The sequence below is a fragment of the Natator depressus genome, chromosome 7 (genome assembly GCF_965152275.1).
Source record: "Natator depressus isolate rNatDep1 chromosome 7, rNatDep2.hap1, whole genome shotgun sequence".
Taxonomy (NCBI): domain Eukaryota; kingdom Metazoa; phylum Chordata; order Testudines; family Cheloniidae; genus Natator; species Natator depressus.
This window is the reverse complement of record NC_134240.1, coordinates 33867974-33890696: the sequence shown is the minus strand read 5'-3', so window position 1 is coordinate 33890696 and position 22723 is coordinate 33867974. Positions and strand designations below refer to the sequence as shown.

The 22723-nt window shown below is 44.0% G+C and overlaps 1 protein-coding gene across 1 annotated transcript in view; it reads right to left on the bottom strand.

The window, feature by feature from the left end:
- The window catches only part of FAM120A (family with sequence similarity 120 member A), a 118013-nt gene that overhangs the window by 6267 nt on the left and 89023 nt on the right, over window positions 1–22723 (bottom strand). The window contains exons 12-16 of the mRNA XM_074958100.1: window positions 20142–20256; window positions 12275–12484; window positions 11027–11210; window positions 9030–9167; window positions 7058–7199 (exon numbers count right to left, since the gene is read on the bottom strand). Of these exons, the coding sequence (XP_074814201.1) occupies window positions 7058–7199; window positions 9030–9167; window positions 11027–11210; window positions 12275–12484; window positions 20142–20256 (789 nt within the window). The remainder of the gene's footprint in view (window positions 1–7057; window positions 7200–9029; window positions 9168–11026; window positions 11211–12274; window positions 12485–20141; window positions 20257–22723) is intronic.

The following is a 22723-nucleotide window of genomic DNA, read 5'->3' as shown; positions in this document are numbered from 1 at the left end:
TTAAAGTTGGTCAGTGATTTAAGTGCTTATGAAATGGAAGGAGTGGCTTGAACCATGCCTAGTCCAGGCAGACACTGTACAAGCTTATCAACACAGTTCTGCTACACTCTCTTAATTATGACTTATCGTTTTGGAACACTCTTGAGCAGAGCTCCAGTCACACCAAATCATATAGCAGGGTTTCAAGTTATCTAAATGAGGATTAGATGAGAGCCCACAGATTTTAATTTGCCCTTCATTACAAATTTTGAACCCAGGTTCCAGGGGTGGAAGACCCACCTACAACTCACATTTATGCTTTACAGTAAGCAATTACATAAAAAAACCTTAATGTACTCTACCGCGATGTCAGGACTTTCATTTTCAGTATTGGAATCTAACAGCAACAGGACTGCTCCTGACTTTACTCCAAGTACATATATCAAAACCAATGGGCCAGAGCCTTAGGCCTGGCCCAGAACAGGAATGAGAAATAGGATAGCCAAGTCAGGTCCACAGGAGCAACTTAGAATCAAAGAATTATAGGGTTAGAAGGGACCACAAGGGTCATCTTGTCAAACCCCCTGCCAAGATGCAGCATTTGTTGGGTCTAACCCATCTAAGACAGATGGATTTCTAAGCCTCCTTTAGAAAACCTCCAGCGAAGGAGCTTCCACAATGTCCCTAGTAGGTTAGGGCAGTCTCAGGGCTGTTCTATGCTGTGCTGGCTGCACCAGTCCCCACTGAGCCATTCCAGCAACTAGTGATTTCTGCAGCTCGGCATCCATGCCTCCTTCTCCGCATAGCTGGCTCTACACAACCTGAGGATTCCCCTATGCCAGGAGGCTCTCAAAGTAGCTGATTTTGCTAGCTTTAAGGCTGCTTTGTGCTGCCAGAGTGGGACAAAGCAGTCAAAAGAGGAGCCAAGTTCCGGTCCAACGTTTCCACTTATTCCACTCCTACAATTTGTTGTCATCTTTGCTGTGTTATGTCTAATTTAGACTGAATCACCTCAAGTGCCAACCCCAGTCTCTGTATGCACATCCACAATGCAATAACAAGTAATAAATAATGGAATTAGAAGGAAACCGAAAGAGGAAATGAATACTTTACACATCTAACCACTCTTATTTTAATCTGGTATGCATTTTTTAACCAATTTACAAAGAAAACAAGACAGACCCATCCCATTTACTAATTATATTTAGGATGAAGTGACTGTGACCTCTAGATAGTTCAAAAATAGGTTTTTGCAATTCAGATTTCACATCTCACTGGATACTGATGGATCAAAGTTAATGAAAGTGAGTTGATCACACTTAACAGTATGGAGAAGACTGAAAATCAGTAGATTGCGTAGATAAGCCATTTGAGAATTAAGTTGCAAGGAGTCAAGAGAGAACAATGAAGGTAAGCCTGGACTTGAACTGCCCTCTGTTAAGAGGGAGGAGATGAAAAAGTGAGGTGGATTAAGTGACAAAGCATGGACAATGTTGTCCCTGTCCCCTGTTTTCAGTGCAGAGTAACTTTTCCTCTTTGGTACCAAATCAAGTCCACAGATGAAGTCCTCAATCATTCACACACCTGTTTTGAGAGGACTCTGACACCAGGGTGTATTTCCTGTCAGCCTTTACATGGACTGCCACTTTCCGGTGAATGACAGTTTTCCCCCCCTCTGAATGATCCATTTTTAGTAGCTCTACGTACAGAGAGGTGAGCTTCCATTATGATTTGGCTGGAGGAGAGCAGGTCTGACATTGCAAAGAATTTTGGGTTTTGGAGGTGGTAACAAGTCTCCCAAAATAAACTGCCTACCCAAACATAAGCATCTTTAGTTCATCCTCTCTCTGGCAAGCTACTACCAGAGAGTGTCTTTACATCTCTTTTCCATCTAGGTACTGCTGGAAATGATTACATCCTTGCAGCAATTCGACTGCTCCCCCCGACACAGTGAGATCCCTATTAAGGATGTCAGTTTAGCATCCTGATTATAGGTGTCTGGGGCTAGTGATTGTGCATGTGCTTTGCTTCTTCTAGTACCCAGAATATGGAAGGGCTCCTCTCCAATGCAAACGAGTGAAGTGAATTACTTAGACGAGCAGATGCACAGTGGGTATGTGAGGGTGCCTTCAAAGAACTAATGGTAATGCCCTAGCCACTACATATCATAATTATATGCACAGATATTCTGATCTTGGACCCCGCCCCCTTGACTGTGGCAATATACATCACCAGAACTCTTCCACAAGCAGTGTTGTCATCAGAAGTACTATATTTAGCTTACATCGGGGTATTGAACTCATTCTATGGATAGGGCCAGATTCCCCTTTTAATTAATGCCCATTATTGCCTGCACTAGCCAAGAAACGGGGAAACACCCAGGGAACCATTTACAATGGACAAGAGAAGCCTGGAATATAAGATGAGGGAAAAAGTAAATTGTACATGGACAGTGCATGATCAGAGGATGGTGTACAGGAATTGGTTCCTACAACATAACCAAGCCAATTCCAAGACATGTGATACAGTATATAGTAAATGCAACATAACGTATAAATGTATACAAAGAAAAAGGTTTTCTGTGTAACTTTGGATATGTAGTATGTCCTATACCTACTCCTTATGCCTGAGTCTGATCAACTCAGTATTGCTTTGCTGCATGAAAAATAAAAATACCTAAGTGATAAAATCTGGAGTCAAATGGCGTTCTTGGGAAGCCAAGTGGAAAGAAGTCTCAGGGGAAATCTCAACATATAAAGTTGGATGACACTTGTCTGGAACAGGTAAAAGTAACCTCAGCGACAAGACTGAAATAAACCCAAAATCCATACTTCTGGAGTAGATTAAGTAGATATCCCTAACTGTAAGGGTCACTATCTAACCGTAAGGAAAATGGCATTAAAAGGGTTTAAATATTAAGTATGAAATTAAGTCAATGTGTTCTAAAAAAAGTGTGTAGTATGTAAAAGAATACATGCTATACAAAGTAAAAGCAGCCTTATGTGATATGGAGCAAGAAAACTTGCTCTCCTATCACCACAAAAAAGTTATATATTTAGTGCAGAAAAGGTAACACCAGAAGGTGCAGGCTAAAAAAATTAACAAGGGTCCAATAACAAAGATAAATGTAAAAGCATTGCAACCCACGCAATGTTTTTCCTACTCAAATACTGCTTCAAGGCAATACAAGGTCTGAAAAGTCCCAAATGTGTAGGGCTCTTTGCACCTGGGGGACACTTACATGGGCAGGTGTAAGATCTTACAGACAAAGTTGCCAGCATCTGGGTTCACTCTGGTGGAACAGTATCCAAACTGCACAGTACGACTGAAATGCTGAGACTTTGATAAAGTAAAAACTGCCTATGCTGGTAATAACAAGTATTGTGTAACAGCTGAAATGGACTACTTCTGGTAGGACCCAGGGAATGTTATTTAAATTGGACTATGTTCTGTTTCACATCTACATTTCCTGTGGTAATAAATGAAAAAAAATATATATTTTGTACCAGTTTTTTATAATGTAATTAAAATAAAAGCAAAGTTAAAATTACAAAAGAATGTTTTAAAGGCCGAGCAACCTTATAATGTAAAATTACACCCTGACAGGCTATACTATAAAAGGGAAGCTTGCACTCACTCCCTGGTTCATTCTTTAGTTTAATGATAGTCCCAATAATTACAACTACTCTGGTCTTAATATGTTGCTGAGTAATAAACTTACAAAAAAGCACAAAAAACAGGAATATAATGCAAATAAAACAAATACTAATACAAAGAAGAAAACGAAAAGAAGTGGAATATACGCCTAGCCTGACATGAGTAACTGGACATAGATGAGGCCTTATTTCTTGGGAGACAGTATTAGAGAGGTAAATGGCTCAGCAGGCTGGAAACAGAATGTCTGTGCTAACTATACTCCTGGGGGAATTCTGCGCCACTGTGCACGCACAGCATTTATGTCCCCTGCAGATTTTTTTGCTTCCCTACGGAAAAATGACTTTCTGACAGGGAAGCCACAAGAGCAGTCATGTAATCCTCCCCAGCAGTATATTTTGGGTGCCTGGGGCAGACGGCGGAGAGGTAAATCACTGTGGGGCAGGACCGGGGAAGACCCGGCTAGTGGCTCCTACCCTGCGCCAGGCTCAGCTGCTAGTCTCGGCTAGGCTGGGGAGGACGGGACTTCCTCTTCTCCTGTATGGCATCCTAGGCCGGGTCAGACTCACCCCCAGATTTCTCCCCCAGCTGCAGGAATCTCTGTGAACTCCTTCCCCCGCACATACCCTTCCTGCACCCCTCACTCCTCAGCTGCAGGGGGAGGGATCTCGGTACTGGGAGCTGCTCCCCCATCTGCCCAACCCCTGGGCATCCAGACCCACTCATATCCAGACCCTCCCGCCAAGCCTCACCTCCTCCCCCAATGAGCCCCACTCCCTATGCGCCTGGACCATTCCGACGAGCCACCTGCACCCGGATCCGACCCCCACTGAGCCCCACTCCCCCAGCATCTGGACCCCCCACACCCAGACCTCCCTGCCAAGCTCTATCCCCCCCACACCCAGGTCGTAACCCCCGTGCTGAGCCCCAACCAACTTGACTTGGACCTCCATTACTGTTGCACCCAGAACTCCCCAATAAGCCACTGTGCATCCAGATCCCCACTGAGACGCCTGCACCCAGACTGCCCCACACAGAACACTCTCAACCCACACCTGAATCCCCCCCACACTAAGTCCCTCCACACTCGGATCCTGACTTGCTGAGCCTGCCTGCCTGCATCTGGCACGGAGGGGCTGGGCCCTGGGGTGTTTCTGGGGCAGGTCCGGTCCTTGCGCAGTGTAAGGGTTGGGTGCAGCCCCACTGCTGAATCCGTGTCCCGGGGTGAGAGAGCTGCACAGGGATCTCCCACTTCTGTGCAGCCAGTGGCCTGTGCTCCCCAATGCCATGCTGGAGCCTCCACATTTATTTGACAAATAAAATTTGCAGAATTTTAAAATATTGTCTGCAGAATTTTAAATTTTTTGGCACAACATTTTTTAATTTTTGGCACAGAATGTCTAGGAGTATAACTAAGACAGGTAAATGGGTCAATAAACTAAGAGACAGAAAGCCTCCACTAGCCAACAAAGGGGGAACACCCAGGGAACCATTTACAATGGACAAGATAGGCCTGGAATGTAAGATAAGGTAAAAAGTAAGTAGTGTGCCGACAGAGCATGGTGTACAGGGATTAATTCCTACAAAGTAACCCAGCCAATCTCAAAACATGATGCAGTGTATAGTAAATGTAATGTGTAAATGTATATAAAGGAAGAGGTTTTCTGTGCAACTTTGGATGTGTGGTACGCTCTACGCTTGAGTCTGGTCAACTCAGCATCACTTTGCTGCATGCCACATAAAAATACCTGAAGTGTCAATACCCGGCGTTGAACTTGAGTTCTTGGGAAGCCATGTGGAAAGAGGTGTCGGAGGGAGTCTCAATTACTGTGAGATAAATTTATATCTACATACTGTCCTCATTTCAAAGCTCAACTCCCACTGAAGCCCATGGGATTGTTTGTACAAAGAAGCAGCGTAGAACACATCTTTATGTATATCTAAATCTGCTCCCTTTAGTACCACTATTATTTCTGCCCTTTATTTTTCTTCCTTCCTTCCCCAACTTCTTTTCTGTTTGCCTCCCTCTTGCCTGTCACTGTTTCTCTTCTGGTCTGCCCCTCTGCATTTCCCTCCCTGCATCAACTTCCAGTTCTTTCTTTATCTATTCAAGGGCTTCACTTCCACCCACTTCCCTATTCTGGCCAATAAAATGATCAGCAATGAAATGAAATGAAATGTCAATGATGACATTAAAAAGTTAGCATTGAGATTTATGGATTATATCTCAACTAGATTAATGCAGGGAGGGAAAATCATGCCTCCCAGACTCATTGTTTCTGCCTACCCGCAGACCCAGGAAGACATGGCAGTATTTTCATTCACTTCACATTTGGGGGGCTACCTTCAAAACCTATGAGGCTATGAACTTTTTTTTAAAAATGAAAGCTTAGATTTTGCATGATCTAATAACGTCATGCAGGCCACAAACACATCAAGTGAGGCCAGATGTGTCCTACATGCTAGGTGTTTGATATTGTTTTGTAAACGGTGGAGAAAAGTGAAGATGAGGTTACTATATAAGAAATATATTAATACACCTATTTTACTCTGCTCCTTTGAAGCTACACCTGATTGCAAGTAATTATAGACACAAAATATATTAATTTCCTGTTAACTTTTGGGGTTTAAAGTGTTTGTGTAGTGCCTAGCACAATGGAGCTGAATCCCAATTAAGTTTGCTAAATGCTACTATAACACAAACAATGATCATAAATCTCTGGGAACAAATATCAGCCTTTTTTTTTTTTTTTTTTTTAAATCAAGCCATATCATTATTTTGCAAAGGTCCCGGTTTTCAGAACTGCAGCATATCCATAGCACCAGGTGACATCAATAGGAACTGAGGGTGCTTAATGTTCTCTTAACCTAGTTTTTTGTATGTAATAATCATGTATTTTCCCCATCACCGTAGTGTCTGGGCATCATTAAGCCTTTTAAACTCCACATTGAGGTGTTTCCCCCTCCTCCTCTAGTACTACATAATAAAATTACTCATCAATTTATCAGACCGGTAAGTAAATATTTTACTATTATAAAAAAATATAGAATGCGGGAATGGATTTGGTTGGCTCAAATAAGTTCCTCATGTTCTTGTAACTGAAATGCTATTGAGTCATATCCTGGTACAGTATCCGCGAAATGTATGTAATTAGATTCCGAATGACAGATTATTGTGCACAGAAATGTTTTAATTTATCTGAACTACTGAGAAAGAACATGTTAAAATTAACATACAAGTGCTCTTGAACTCCTGAGTAATGGCGTTACTGTTACCTAGTCCACTCCACACGCAAGTCCGAAAGAAATGTAATCATAATACTTTATGCAAGGTCTGCTGTCACCTCATTTCCCCATTTTGGATTCTCTAGTGCATTGAATCACTGAATTATGTTAAGAACAGTTTCTGCGGTATTGCACTTACCCTCTTGCTGGTCCTCCAACAGAAACCACCTGTAGAGGAAATGGCCCTCTACCGCCACGTCCACGTCTGCTTCCAGCCCAATGGCCGACGACAGTGCCAGCTATTTCAAGTTTCCCTCCCTGAGAAGGAATAGGTTGGACTCCTGCACATAAACGCAAAACCAAAAATTGTTCTTTACAGTCATAAAATCGAAGTTATTAGTGAATGGAAAAATACGCTCCGTCAATCTTCATTACACAAAGAACTTCCTTTTCTGATACTGTGAAACTAATTTTCATGATGATGTGAACGTTTAAAGAAATTAGAGCTAAAATTGGAATCTAGAAGTCCTTTATTAAAGTAAATGAATTATGAATTAAAAAAATAAATACTCTTATGTGACTTCTTCAGTTTCAGTAATTTAAAACAATGTTTAGATAGATACTGAGAGTCTGAAGAGAAATTTTGAAAAATATGTAAGGATTTTTTTTAAACAAGGTGGTAGCATGAGTAACAGAGAAGGAATTATTTTTAGACTCTCTTGTCCTAAATTTACTACTGTACTTTCATCAGCATGATACACAAGAAAGGGCATTAAAAATTACTAATGTTGGACTATGTTATAGAAATAGCATTTGAGTTGACTTAACTGTAAACACTACTTTTACCCTCCTTTTATAGAAGCAAAAACCTTAGTATCCAAACAACAGAGAATATCAGTATCACTGACATTCAAAATTTGCATTTTTATACCTAATGGCCTTAAAAATTAATGCTAGATCAGTGCATAACATACTTCCAGAAATCAAGGTAAGCACACTAGAGCTAGATGTTACTGGTAAGACCATCAGCAATGAAAGGGTTAAAAATGATGGCACTTATGCAGATGATGTTTGTTTTTAAAAGGTTAATACGCTTAAAAACGACAGCCTTGGTTAAATGCAGATGGTTCATACTTCTCTGTACAATTCTCTCAGCTTTAATTGTGTACTGTGTACACTGGCAAGGTTGTTTTTGCCATAGAGTGTTAGAAATATTTGCTTGTTTTTTTAAATAGAAGCGTAGATGCTAGAGCAGTGGTTCCCGAACTTGTTCCGCCGCTTGTGCAGGGAAAGCCCCTAGCGGGCCGCGCCGGTTTGTTTACCTGCCGCGTCCACAGGTTCGGCCGATCGCGGCTCCCAGTGGCCGCAGTTCAATGTTCCAGGCCAATAGGAGCTGCTGGAAGCGGCGACCAGTACGTCCCTCAGCCCGCGCCGCTTCCAGCAGCTCCCATTGGCCTGGAGCAGCGAACCGCGGCCACTGGGAAACGTGATCGGCCGAACCTGTGGATGTGGCAGGTAAACAAACCGACGCAGCCCGCCAGAGGCTTTCCCTGCACAAGTGGAGGAACAAGTTTGGGAACCACAGTGCTAGAGAATACAGCTAGGTATATAGGAAACCTGTAGCCCAAGTAACTGGAATTCATGGATTTCTACTGTCCCCTTTTACAGAAGAGAAAAACAATGGACAAATCTAAACACTTATATTAACTTAGGCCAGAAATCCAGACTTTGACATGAGGCACCAATGAAGGATGGATTAACAGTAACACAAATACAAGAACTTCTACTGTGTCACTTTTTCAAGATGCCTTTTTGCTCTCCAATTTTAGAAAATCTTTAACGTATCCAAGCAAAGCTGAGTTTGTTATAACATATCCTAACATTATGAAGCACAAAAGACAGAATTTCTACTTAAATGTTAAAGCATTTTTATATTTGAACAAGAATGTAACAGGCAGACTGGCACAGAGACCAGGTTGCCACAGGGACTTAGGGAAAAGATTGCAGTAGAGTACAGCAGTCAGTGAGTGAGTTCACAGCAACCTAGAAAAGTGACAGCTGGAGACAGTTAGGGAGACAGGAAAATTGCAGCCAGTGGAAAGCCCGAGACCAGACTGTGAAGTGAAAAGCTGTTGCCAGAAGCTCTAAGAAAAGGGGTTTGGTATAATTACCGCCCTGAAACTTGCTAGTCCTGTTGTTGTCATTGCCAGAGAAGGCTCCGGAGTGTCCTGCTGCTGCTGCCACCCGGAAGGCCCGGTAAGCGCCTGTTGCTACTGTTTCCCCATAAGGGCCTCCAAAGCCACAGACTCCTGTTAGACCCAGGGTAAAGAAAGACAGGGGAAAAGCTGTGAGGGGGCCAGGTATATGGGAATTCCCTGAAAGATAAGCTGCTGCCATGTTCCTTTTAGAGCCACAGTGACTACTGCCATTCAACACATAAGGCAGGAGAAAGGCTGCTGGTTTAGCAGCCAGAGGGATTAGAGCCACATGGGAGTCCCACTGCGCAGCCAGATCAGAGTCTGATGAAATGCAGGAGCAACTCACCATCAGTTAGAGCAGAGGTGGGCAAACTATGGCCCGCGGGCCACATCCTGCCTGGCCTTTGAGCTTCCGGCCGGGGAGGCTAGCCCCCGGCCCCTCCCCTGCTGTCCCTCCTCCCCCGCAATCTCAGCTTGCCATGCTGCCAGCGCTCTGGGTGGGGGCTGCGAGCTCCTGCCAGGCAGCGCAGCGGCGTGGCTGGCTCCAGCCGGGTGGCGCGGCTGCCAGACATGCTGATCTGAGCGGCACGGTAAGGGGGCAGGGAGGTTGGATAAGGGGCAGGGGGTCCCTGGGTGCAGTCAGGGGACAGTTGGGTGGGGCGGAGGTTTGGGGGGGAGGGATGGATAGGTGTGGGAGTCCCGGGGGGGCCTGTCAGGGGACAGAGGTGTGGCTAGGGGTCGGGGCAGTCAGGGGACAGGGAGGGTTGGATAGGGGGTGAGGTCCGGGGGGGGGGGGGGGGGGGCAATTAGGGGCAGGGGGTTCCGGGAGGGGGTGGTCAGGGGACAGGGAGGGTTGGATAGGGGGTGAGGTCCGGGGGGGGGGGGCAGTTAGGGGCAGGGGGTTCCGGGAGGGGGTGGTCAGGGGACAAGAAGCAGGGGGGGTTGGATGGGTCAGGGGTTCTGAGGGGGGCAGTCACGGGGCGAGAACTGGGAGGGGGCGGATAGGGGACAGGGGCCAGGCTGTTTGGGGAGGCACAGCCTTCCCTACCCGGCCCTCCATTCAGTTTTGGAACCCCAATATGGCTCTCAGGCCAAAAAGTTCACCCACCCCTGAGTTAGAGGGTCCTATCCAGAGTAACTTCAACCTTGGCCTATGTGTCTCCTAGCTACTAAGTGTAACCCTTTATTCGGGTAGGAAATATACTTGTGAATCTGGAGGTCTGAACCTCCAGTGCATAAGTTAACATGCTTACAAGTTTTGAGGCAGCAAGCCTTCATGATAACACTTGCCACACCAAAAAAAAAAAAAAAAACCCACAACAAAAAAAAAAACCAAAACCTATTAAACTTCCTGACTATTAAATATAAATTTGTATGTAGCCCTTTGTGTGTGGGGCTGCTGCTATGAGGAAGGGAAACAAATCGAGAATGGCATGATCATTCAGTCATCTCCTGTGCTTACTCTAGGACATGCCTCTGTTTAAATGAAAGTACCAAAAATTAAACTTAAAAAGTGGGTGGAGGCGTGGTCTTCAGCCCTAACAGCTACCTTGTTCCCTTCATAAATTAAGCCATTCATTCATACTCTACACTTACAAATGTGAACATTTTAAAGTAAGGCAGTTTTATCATTTGTACTTTTCCTATCCTCTTATGCTGATTTATTCCTCTTTTTCCCTCCACATACAAACAATAGCCTCTAAGGCATTTTGCACTGGCACAGCTACTTACAATCTTGAAGGAAACAAGTGGTATTACTACAGGCTCCTCAGTTACTAGGGCACAGCCAATAAAAATTACGTTTCCAGCAACAGACATGCTGGACCATAATCTGACCATTTATTTTACTGCACTACTGCTATGAAGTTGGGCTGATGATCAGAACACAATCTTGGAATGTGAATGACATGGCAGTATTTATTTCATACCAGTTTGAATCCATGTACATGTACTGTCAACTACTCACTTACCAGAAAAGCCTCTCCCCCTGCCCTGAGGTGGTGGGACTGGCCCAAAGTGCCGAGGATACATAGAAGCTGGATAGAAAGGCATGGCAGGTGGAGGTGGGAAAGGGAGTGGATGATTCTGCCTGGAGAAATTTAATCCTTCTAGGATGCTCTGACGCATCTTTTCAACCTTGGCAGCCTGCTCAGCCTGCAAGTAAACAAAAGTGCACAAAATAAATGTTAAAATCTTGTATTTGTGCTATGCAAATTGTGCTTATCAACCTGACTGTAGGAATACTAAATTTAGACTGGTGTTGGGACACACCCATATTTCTTAATAAAGCTAGCTTTTAATGGATAAATCACAATTTGCTACAGTGGGTAACAATCTACTATCACATTTCACTGATTCACAAGAAATCCCCATATTCAAGTTAATACAGTAGTCTAGAATCAATTTTCCAAGTGTCAGAAACAAATACAGCCAAATGGTAGTCTTACCAACTCTTCCCTCTCAGGATCGCCCAGGAAGTCAAAAAAGGGGATGAGCATTTATTATACTATGCACTCTACTGCAATATTTCCTCTTCCTAGAAAAGGAAATACTGAAGTAAAATTAACAACCATGAGCAGTCACTTGGTGATATTTTGTAATACTCGTATATTGTTTATTTATTAAACTTCTGTTTTCTGTAAGAAATTAAGGGTTTCTGAGAGTAGGTGTTGTAAGCCCAACTTCACTCTTTTCAATTCTGTGTCAAATAAATCAGGTACTGGATTTTGTTTGTTTGCAAAAGCAGTGTTAGCATAGCCCTTTTTGACAGCATTGCCATCTTGATGCAAAACAAGATGCTACCGCTGAGAAGAAACAGAGATAGCTGCCAGCTCTGCTTGATTTGCTCATTACCTTGAGAATGTACAAGATTTCAATTTCCGGATATGTATCTTACATATGTATGCATAATAGTCTTTTGATAATTTGAATTCATGTACATCCTCAAAGTAACTAGTGAATCCTTGAGTCTGTTTACTGAGATTACAGAACAGAGGAAAAATGAAGTCATTCTACTTCCTTCAAAGTCTATTAAAATAAAAATGCCATTTCCACCCAAGAGGAGCCCTAATAATTAAGGTCCATTTCCCATCCCCAAAGATATCTACATTCCAGATAGAAAGACCACTCTCTTAAAACAACAACTGCCAGATAAACTGCATTAGACACTAAAGAAAATTCAGAACACATGAAAAAACTGCATTTCAGAAACTACCTACCTGACCATCACAGAGGTCAATGAGAGGAACTTTCTCCCGGCTTGCTTTGATGAGCTTGGTCTGAAACAGTTTCCCATCAAAATACATCCATGGACAGCAGTGCTCCCATGGGATTGGCTGTCCACAAGCATCATTTGCAAAGAGTGCCATATCCACACCACTCATAAACAAAGCGGACAGCTGAATTCCTCGGGGATCCAGATTCTCAATCTTTAAGGAAAATGGAATTTCAGTTGAACATAGGGAAAGTACCAGATAGAGTTCCAGGTTATTAATTTATGCCAATTATTTTCACGTCTACTTTGACAAGAGAATTGTTAAGAGCCTGATTTTCAATAAGTGGACTTATTTGTGAGCAACTTTGTACATAAAACCATCTGTGTGTGCAGGTACTGGAGTCTGCTACCTGTGCATCCAAAATAACAATGCTCAAGGAGGCTGGGTTGTCACCCCTATAAAAATAAAGGCACAAAGGCATACAAGCACAAGCAAAGAAAGGAATTAAAATTATTAGATTTTTTGGTTATGGACCAGTGCCAAATCTCACTACGAAGTCACGGAGCCAGTGAAAATTTAAAGGAAATCATATGAATCACCCTAGAAACTAACGTTTACTGCTGGGAATCTTTTACCTTTATAACTATATATAGCAACTGTCTCCAGATCTAGGAGCTCATGAGCTACTAAACCTTAAATTTACATCATTCTGATTAACAGCTTGCTTTCCTATCACACAAACTTAAAATATGACATGATTTTTTGCAGCCATTGCATTAAGCACTCCTAGAGAACTGCTTTAAAATCCACGCAAAACCATTTAGTTGTAAGCTTGGCATTCGGCTTCCAAATGGCATAAAGCAGTGGTTTTCAACCTTTTTTCTTTGAGACCTCCTACAAATTTTTGAATGCAAGTGTGGACCCCTTTGGAAATCCTAGACATAATCTGCAGACCCCAAGGGTCCGCGGAGCCCAGGTCAAAAATCACTGGCATAAAGCACAAAATCTTCAGCTCTAGTGATTACTGAGATATTTCTCACTAAAATCATGCTGGAAACAGCCAGGAAGAAAAACAAGAATAGCAAGAACAACAGTTTTCATGTCCAATGACCTGCCAGTTCCAAAGCTAGAAATACTTTGACAGACCGCTACAAATGCTTCCAGAACAAGTAAGGATTGCTCCCAGATCAGCACTCCAAAAGAAAACATGTGAACTCAAATAATGCAAGTTTATATTTCATATTTTAATATTTATTCATGAGTCATGACAAGTACATGAGCTACAGAAATGGCATTTAACGAAGAGAAGAATAAAAACTCATGTTTGTTGTACTGTGATAGCTGTGTTGGTCCCAGGATATGAGATACACAAGGTAGGTGAAGATTAACCAATAAAAGATATTACCTCATCTACCTTATGTCTCTAATAAAATTCATGCCAAAGTAAAACCCAAATCTTGGTGGGAGAGGGAAGGGGTCATGTGACTGGAATTAGAAGAAGACTGCCTTAAATATGCTCTGTGCTGATTTAATGATTGGTAGCAATCATATAATTTTTTTTTTTTTTCACAGTAGGACAAAGACAGCACTGTTCACTTATGCTGTCAAGCAAGGATCTCCATTGTGAGATTTAAAGTAATGTTTCCATGCTACTGACAATTGAGAAGCTGCTCTCTGACTTCACCACATCCCTGGGAGAAAAGGTACATCTTCAAATAGCGTTGGGCTTGCTTAACTAGAAGTATTTAAAAGAGCTAGAAGTCAAGCGCAGGTTAAGAAATACCAGTGCTATTCTCCTATCTTCTCCCAAAATGAGAAGAAATTAACAATGATTTTTTAAATTTCCTATGGTGGTTGTAATTATTTGGACAGTCACGTAGGAGACCTCCCCCGACCCCACATACACACTAAAGAAATGTTTTTGTTTAAAGAACTGAATTTTGAAGTGAGCACATAGATCAGAATCCAGCTTCCATTTACCTACTCTTCGTGCTCTGGTGTTAAAAGAAGCTGACAGTTAAGTCGACAACAAAAGCAATGTGCTGAACTCTACCATAATTTCCTGTTTAACGAAGTATGTCATTTGGTGATTGTGATTATCCATGTGTGATCAAGCCCCATACCACTTACATGTAATGTAATTCTAAACCCATTTTGACAGAAGTTATGGTAGTTTGAATTAGATTACAGTGGTTTCTAATGAAACTCTGAAAATACTCATACTGCTATAAATTGCACCGGAGCTGAACTAGTCAATGGATTGAGGAAAGAAGAATAAAACCATCCGTGTCTCCCTCACCTCCCCAGATCCTGTGCTAAGAGCATCTCAGTTGAACCCCTAGGTTTGGGGCTTAAGTGTATAAATCTTACAAGGCACACACTACAGTTTAGTGCTGCGTTAAGAGCACCCACAACAACATGCATTATGCAGCCAATTACATAAATTTTTCAGACAGTCTTGAAACATGTTACAACAAATAAAGGTTAAGAGATTTTCCTGACATTCTCTGCTCTGATTATGTTTGCATTTAATATTGTTTAAACTGTAGATAGCAAAAAAATATTTTGATGTTTTTGGTGTATCTTCTGTGGTTTACTGCTGGAAACTCTCAGGAGTGCTCAACTTTTAAGATTTCATTTTTTAATGTTTCGGTTCTGAAACATTGCATTTTTCCCCTCTGTCCTACTTCCATTGCAAAAGAATTTCTATTAGCTCTAGGTTGCCGTCTTAGAAAAATTGTGTCAGCATCTGTAGCATTTGGAAAAGCAGTCTTGTATCATTAGAAAAACAAATTTTATTAATGAAGAGTTGGAGCTATAATGGGTTTGTGACAGTGAAATAATAGACTGGTTGAGGGATAAGAGGAGATAATGGAAAGAAAATAAGGAGCATTTATTTTCAGTGTGTAAACAAGAGAACTCTTACTCCTGGGAGAATTCTGTGCCACTGCGCATGCACGGAATTCATGTCCCCTGCAGATTTCTTTGCTTCCCTGCAGAAAAATGACTTTCTAACATGGATGCAAAGGGAAGCTGCAAGAGTAGCTATGCACCACTCCCTAGCTGTGCAGGTACATCATTTCAGACACCCAGAGCAACCAGCAGAGAGGTAAATCACTGCAGGGCTGGGGACACCCCAGCCAGTGGCTCCTACCCTGAGCTGGGATCAGCTGCTAGTCCTGGCTGGACTAGAAGCAGGAGAGGACAGGACTTCCTCTTCCCCTGCAAGGAGTGGCTGGCGCTGTGTCAGATCTACCCCCAGAAACCTCCCCCAGCTGCAGGAAGCTCAGCGTCCTCCCCACTTCCTGCCCCCATCGCTCCTCAGCTGCAAGGGAAGGGGTCTCTGTACAGGGAGCTGCTCCCCCATCTGCCCAACCCCTGTGCATCCGGACCTCCGATACCCCGACGCCCCTGCCAAGCCTCACCCTGTACACCCAACCCCCCCCCAGCCCTCCATACCCAAACCCCACCCCATGGAACTTCAACCCCTGCATCAGGAGCCCCCCTGCACCCAGACCCCCGCCTTTGGACCCCCACCCCTGCACCCAGGCCACCCCCCACTGAGCTCCCTGTACATAAACCCCCACCCTGACAAGCCCCACTCCCTTGAGCCCCCCAGATCTAGACCCTCACGCCACTGACCCCCAACTAGCTGCACCCTGACCCCCACCAAGCCCCACTCCCTCCACCCAGACTCCTCTGCTGAGCCCAAACCACTTCACCTGTAAGCCCCTGCAGAGTCCCATTGTCCCTGCACCTGGAACCCCCCACACTCCAAATGAGACTTGGTGCATCCAGATCCCTCCACACTTACACCCCCCACTGAGAGTTGCCTGCACACAGATTGTCCCACACAGAATCCTCTCACCCCACACCTGGATCCCCCCCACACCGAGCCCCTCCACACTTGGATCCTGCCTGGTTGAGCCTGCCTGCCCCTGGCACAGAGGGACAGGGCCCCAGGGTGCTTCTGAGGTAGGCCCAGGCCTTGTGCTGTGTCAGGGTCGGGTGCAGCCTCACCACTGAATCTGTGCCTTGGGGCTGGGGAGGCTGCAGGGTGATTTCCCATTTTCGTGCAGCCAGTAGCTTGTGCCATGCTGGAGCCTCTGCATTTATTTATTGACCAATAAAGCTTGCAGAATTTTGCAGAATTTAAAAATATTGTGTGCAGAATTTTTAATTTTTTGGCACAGAATGCCCTCAGGAGTAAACTCTGCCTGTTCAGTTGACACGTGAAGATGTCAATCCTTTCCTGGAAACATTTGCCTTCTCTCTGCCAATCATTTTTCTCAGAGATGAAAAAATGTATTCTCTTCGGGAATTCTTTTGCTGGAACCTTTGTGTCCTTCACAGTGTGGTTTCCTCCTCTACCCACTGAAACTGGAGACAGCAGCAAGACTGTTTACTTTGTTAACACACGCGAAACAAAATCTGCCGAGGACTTTATGTCTACATTGTTGGGTTATGAGAATGTGAGGAATGAAGACCAAGTTATTGCCTTGCAGATTTCCTCATATGCCACATCCCACATTTTGGCCATGAAGTTGCCTTTTGAGTTTTCATCAATACCTACAAGTAAGGTTGCCCAGTTAGCTTTGTGAGACCCCTGATCCATGCTACCACTGAGACTTTGTATAGCTTTCCCCCCGCAGCCTGCTGCAGGATAAAGTACTTGTGTTGACTTCTGTAGGCCTCAGACATGTGCAAATATATTTTGACCGTACTTCTAAACATGTAGGGTGTCTCGCTCAAGGGATGTTCTTGATTTGGACAAAAGCTATCTATGTGTTTTCCTGGAGAGATGTGCACTAGCCTCTCTGATGTTGCAAAAGATAGTTATCCTTTGGTCTGACTACTGAGTCAGCACCGTTAACCACCTTATCCTGAAGGAGGGTGACATACTATACTTGAATGGTTAAAGCATTTATTTTAAAACTTTCCTTAAAAAGACGACAACCACAAGTGAATGTGAGAAAATACAGAGACACTGATCTCAGCAACAGTCCTGAATTAATCAGTTCAGGCTCCACATGGGCAACTGTGAATGATAGGAGGACTTAGTGATGTTGCTTTCAGGAATCTGATATGTTGCTTTTTAGCAATCAGTGAAGAACTTCTGCAAATGATCCCATTTGCAATGGCTGAAACAGGATTCTTGAGAGCTTTTGCTTTGAGAGCGACCGATGAGCAGTCCTGTAAGAACCCAGCATGTGCTCATTTTGGCTGACTGCATTCTGTCCTAGGTCTCATTATCTCCTTTCTTCTGGTAATTAAAAGTTTACGAGAAAAATGACAATGAAGAATCTCTCTTCCTCATTTCCTTTTGGATATATATATATACTATATATATTTTTAGTCTGGGCTTTTCAGGCATCCTTGGGCTGCAAGGATCCTGGAAAGTGATTTATTCTCTCCATCTGCTGAATAACAATCCAAATAAGATTCTGATCTAGTCTCAGGATTATTTTCTTCCACATTATCGTTTATGGGATTTATTAGCTCTTTTATGCTTAAAAAGTGGGATTCACTGGGGTCAACTGATTTGGTTTTCTTGTATGCATCTCCTTAAGCAACTTCTTTTTACGGCTGGATGATAGCTAGAGGATCCTTCCTGAAATGAGTGGGAGAAATAGGAGATGTCATCTTTAAGATGACATCTGACTTGCTTAAAGGATCGGACAGAGAGAATACACAGCTGGGGGCTATCAGTAAACACAGGCAGGTAAGGCTCTGGCAAGATATAGCCTACTTGACACCACAGGAAAACATACAGACAATGCATGATCTCTGCAGCACTCCCACTGGCTGGATCCTGGTGGCAGGAGGAAACACAATGCATCTACCTTTCTGAGCCTAGATAGTTGAAATCTAGGTGAGCTGCATCTGCTCCAGCTACTAGGGAGAGCAATGCCACGAGCTGCTGCTTCTCCCTGCTCTCTGCAGTGTCTTCTTCTAACTGTGGATCTCAGCTTGGGAAAAATAGATGTTTTTGCTGTCTGCCCATTCAGTTCAGTACAGCACATGCTCACGCACTGGCTTGGAGCAATCAGCTTCAAGTAGGAAGACACAGTCCTCTCTGGCTTGGTTGGGCTCTACTTCTTATACAGGGACTCTGGAAGACTACATACAACTATTACTTTAGTGTGAGGCCACAGAAGTGGAACCCTTCCTGTTCCTTCTCCCCGTCGGCCATCTTCCAACAACATAAAGAAGACTGAGTGAGTTGCTTCAGGTCACCAACTCCCTGCCCCATGCTAAAGTTCTCTTTCGTTTTCATTAAGCAGAGTGCTGGATGGGCTCAGGATCCAGCTGTCTGTTATGAATACAGGACTAAACCCTGCCATTTTCTCCATTCTGGGGCACAGAATTCTGGAGAGGGGTTCTAGGAGGGTGCCACTGTGAAGACAGACGGACTTACAAAGGTCCCTCCCACGCCTTAACTCCCTCCCCACACCCGCACCCCAACCCCCCGCCCCAGGTCGGAACCCCCTCCTTCACCCAAACTCCCTTCCGGAGCCAGCACCCCAAACCACCTCCCGCACTTCAACCCCCTGCCCCAGCCCTGAGCCTGCTCCCGCACTCCAAACCCCTTGACCCCATCCTGGATCCCTGTTCTGCATCCCAAACCCCCCAGCCCCACCCCAGAGCCTGCACCCCCAGCTGGAGCCCTCAACCCCTCCCACATCCCAACCCCCGGCCCCAGTCTTGAGCCCTCTCCCGCACCCTGAACCCCTCATTTCTGGCCGTACCCTGGAGCCTAGAGGAAGCCATGAGCCTCCGTGCCCCCTGCAGGGCTGGAGCTGCGAGTGCCGGCTCGCCTTGCTGCGGGGTAAAGCCCCAAGCCTCCGCACTCCCCCACAGGGCTGTGTGTGGCCTGCGACTGACTGATTTTTTCTGTGGGTCAGTGGCCCCTGACAGAAAAAAGGCTTCCCACCCCTGGGATAGTTAGCTATGTTTACTTCATAATATATAATTGTGTCTAGAAAGATAAGCATCTCTGCTAAAGTCTTTTAAAAGTATGCAAGTTAATATTTATAGAACACAATCAATGCTGGAAGACTGCTTCCCCCACCTCTTTATTTATGCTTTTAAGTCTACATAAACTTCTTTGTGTTTCTCCATTCAAAATAAATGCTACAAGGATCTTTTGGCCCTAAACAAAGAAATCCATTTATTTAAATCAACAAGATGATGATTCAAGAGCAACCTCACCAGAAGGAAAATAGGTCTGTTCAGAAATAGATTTCTGGTTTAAGCTTTCAAAGGGCTATCATAAAATAGTAAGAATAAAATCTCACCAAAAAAAACCCCTCTAAAATTTTATTTTCATAACATAAACAATACACTATAACTGAGTGAGTATCAGTCTTTGCTGCACTTAAAAAGTTTGCATTTCACAGACTAAGTGACCTATATACATTGAATGGACATCCCAGATTTTTAAAGATATTTAGGTATTACGGTGCTCAGTGTTGCAACATCTGTTTTAGGAGCCTAAAATCTCACTGACTTTCAGGTGCCTAAATCCTTTTTGAAAATGAGAAATAGGCTCCTAAATCCGTTAGACATTGTCACTTCCCAGTGCCTTTTTCTTCTTCATCTTTCTATCAAGATATTTACTACTTCTAAGAACTGAATAAGCGATGGAAAGAATACTTTAAAGAGCTGTACAATATTCAGAACACAGTAGATGAAATGATCCTGGAGAAGCTTCCCAGCACAAACAAGGCACAGTGGATACCTAAATCACTTTTTAAAAAGTGGGCCTTAATGCTTAATGTCTTTAGAGAAAAACATCACTTGCTCAACGTTAATATTATTGATCAGTTGGGTAGATTTCTCTAATGAAGGAAGTTGGATTAAGAATTACCTTAAGTTCCTGTAGCTGGTCAGGTTCATAGAGTTTTGGAGACAACGCTTGAGAAAGGAACGCATCAAGTTCCTGGCGACGAAGTATACGGATCCCTGGCCACTGCACCATATACCTACAGCAAAGGCAAACAAAGAACAGTCAATAACCTTTCTGTAACTGCTGTTCTTCACAATATGTTGCATATGTCCATTCCATGTAGGTGTCTGTGGACTCCAATGCACAGTTGGAGAGTTTTTATCCTTTTATCCTGAGTGCCCTCTACTATCTTGTGCACATTACACAGGCATAAAGGACTGAGCCATCCCAAGATCTCCTCAACTCCTTCCTACCGGAATGACTCTGATAGAAATGGGAATGAACAAGTGCAAGGCATCTTAAAGAACTACTGAAAGATTAGTAATCTTTTTTCCTTCTTTGAGGGATTGCACATGTCCACTCCACTGTAGGTGGGATCAGAATCCATTTGAACAAAAAGACTGGTGGAGCACTTGTCCAAATTTAGCTTTGTCTCTAGATTGCTAAGATTGCATAGTGAGAGGCAAACATGTGACACTATGACCAGGTTGCTGCCTTGCAAATGTCCAATATTGGCACATGAGCCAGAAGAAATGCCTCAAAGGCCACTTGGGATCTAGTTGAATGACCCAATACTCTATCCAGCAGCTCTGCATTAACCCATTGCTAACATAAGCGAATACAACTGGATATCCATGCCTAAATCCTCTGTGTAGAAACTCTGTCTGCAAATGCAAAAACAATTGAGATGAAAATCTAAATGGCTTAGTCCACTCCACATAAAGCACTAATCTCTTCTGCCTTCTGGAGTGAGCAGTGACTTCTCTCTCTCATTACTGTGAGGCTCTGGGAAGAAGGACGGCAAGTAAAACTGCCTAGTTGATGTGAAAAGAGGAGACCACTTGCGTAAGGAACCTTGGATACGAATGAAAGTAGACTTTCTCTGCATAAAAAAATCATACATAGAAGATGTGATACTAACACCCTCAACTCCCCTACTCTCCTGGCCAATGTAATGGCTACTCAAAATGCTACTTTCACTGAAAGGTGTAATATAGACTAGCAGGTCACCAAAGGCTGAAAGTGGGGATCCATCAACTTCAAGACTAAATTCAGGCTTCACGGCGGAATAGGGCTCTGTACATGTGGAAACATCCTGTCCAAGCCCTTTAAAAATCTTACAACCATCGGTCTGGAAAAAAGAGAACGGTTATCCACAGGAGAGTGAAACACAGATACAGCTGCTAGGTGTACCCTAATTGAGCTAATCCTTGATGTTTCAGATGCAAAAGATAGTCCAGCACTTGCTGAATAGAAGCAAGAACTGGGGAGACTCCTTTCAGCCTCAACCAGACAGAAAACCTCTTCTACTTAGCTAGTTGTCATCCTCGATGGTTTTCTACTATTCAGCAGTACCTCCTGCACCTCTCTGGAGCAGGACGCCTTGGCTGACATCAGTAGAGAAGTCTCCAGGCCATCACGTGAAGATCCTGGAGGTTGGGGTGAAGGAGGCAACCACAATTCTGCAAAGCTAGGGCAGCATGAAGCAGGAGTAACGGACGGGGACTGACAGAGGTCCGAGAGCTGTGAAAGCCAGTGTTGACAGGACAACACCAACACAATGAGTGTAAGACTGGCCTTGTCCTGTTTCACCTTGCACAGAACTCTGGCAGAACAGGGACGGGGCAAAAGCATATAACAGACCATCTGACCACAGCAGCGGAAAAGCATCAGTCAGTGAACGTGGGGTTCGACCTGCTCTGGTGACATTTTGTGTTGCCCTTTGTTGCAAACAGATCCACTTAAGGAGTTCCCCAGACCTGGAAAATGGACCTTGCTATGTCTGGGCGAAGGGACCACTGCTGGTGATTGATGAACAACCTGCTTAGGCAGCCTGCCAGTGTGTTCTGAGCCTCTTGGAGGTGGGCCTCCTTCAGAAGTAGAGAGTTGCTGACACAGAAGTTCCAGAGTAGTAGACTGCTCTCAACCTGCCCATGAAAAATTAGTTCTTGGAAGATGCTGCCTGCCTTGAACCAGTGGCTGCAGATACAAAGGGCAGTGATGGGGGGTCACCATTTGTAATCTCTGCTCCTTCTCTATGGTAGGTCTTGGACTCAAGGAGTAAATCACTGAAAACACTGAGACTGATGAAGACAGCCTGTAGAGCTGTTCTGGCAACCAACTTGCCCTATCCAAGTGAGGAATTCCTGTTTTGCCTCACATGAGAGCTTGTCTTTCAATTTCAAACCTGTCCCCCTCAGAGTGAAATCAAAGCATCGCAGCACAGCTTGCTGGTTCACAGTGTGAAGCTGTAATCCACCTGTGGAATAAAGCTGCCTCCCAAGTAAGTCCAACTTCTTGTCCTCTTTATTCTTTGGTGCTGAAGTCTGGTATCCCTATCGTTCCTTTTCACTGGCTGCTGCAACTTCAAGGGACATTGGAGGAGGATGGTTATACGGTGCTCAAACCCCTGGGGAGGGGAGGTAGTACCTTCTCTCTACTCTTTCAGCAGTCAAAGGCAGGGAAGTTGGGGTCTGCCAGAGAATCTTGGTGGGCTCTAAGCC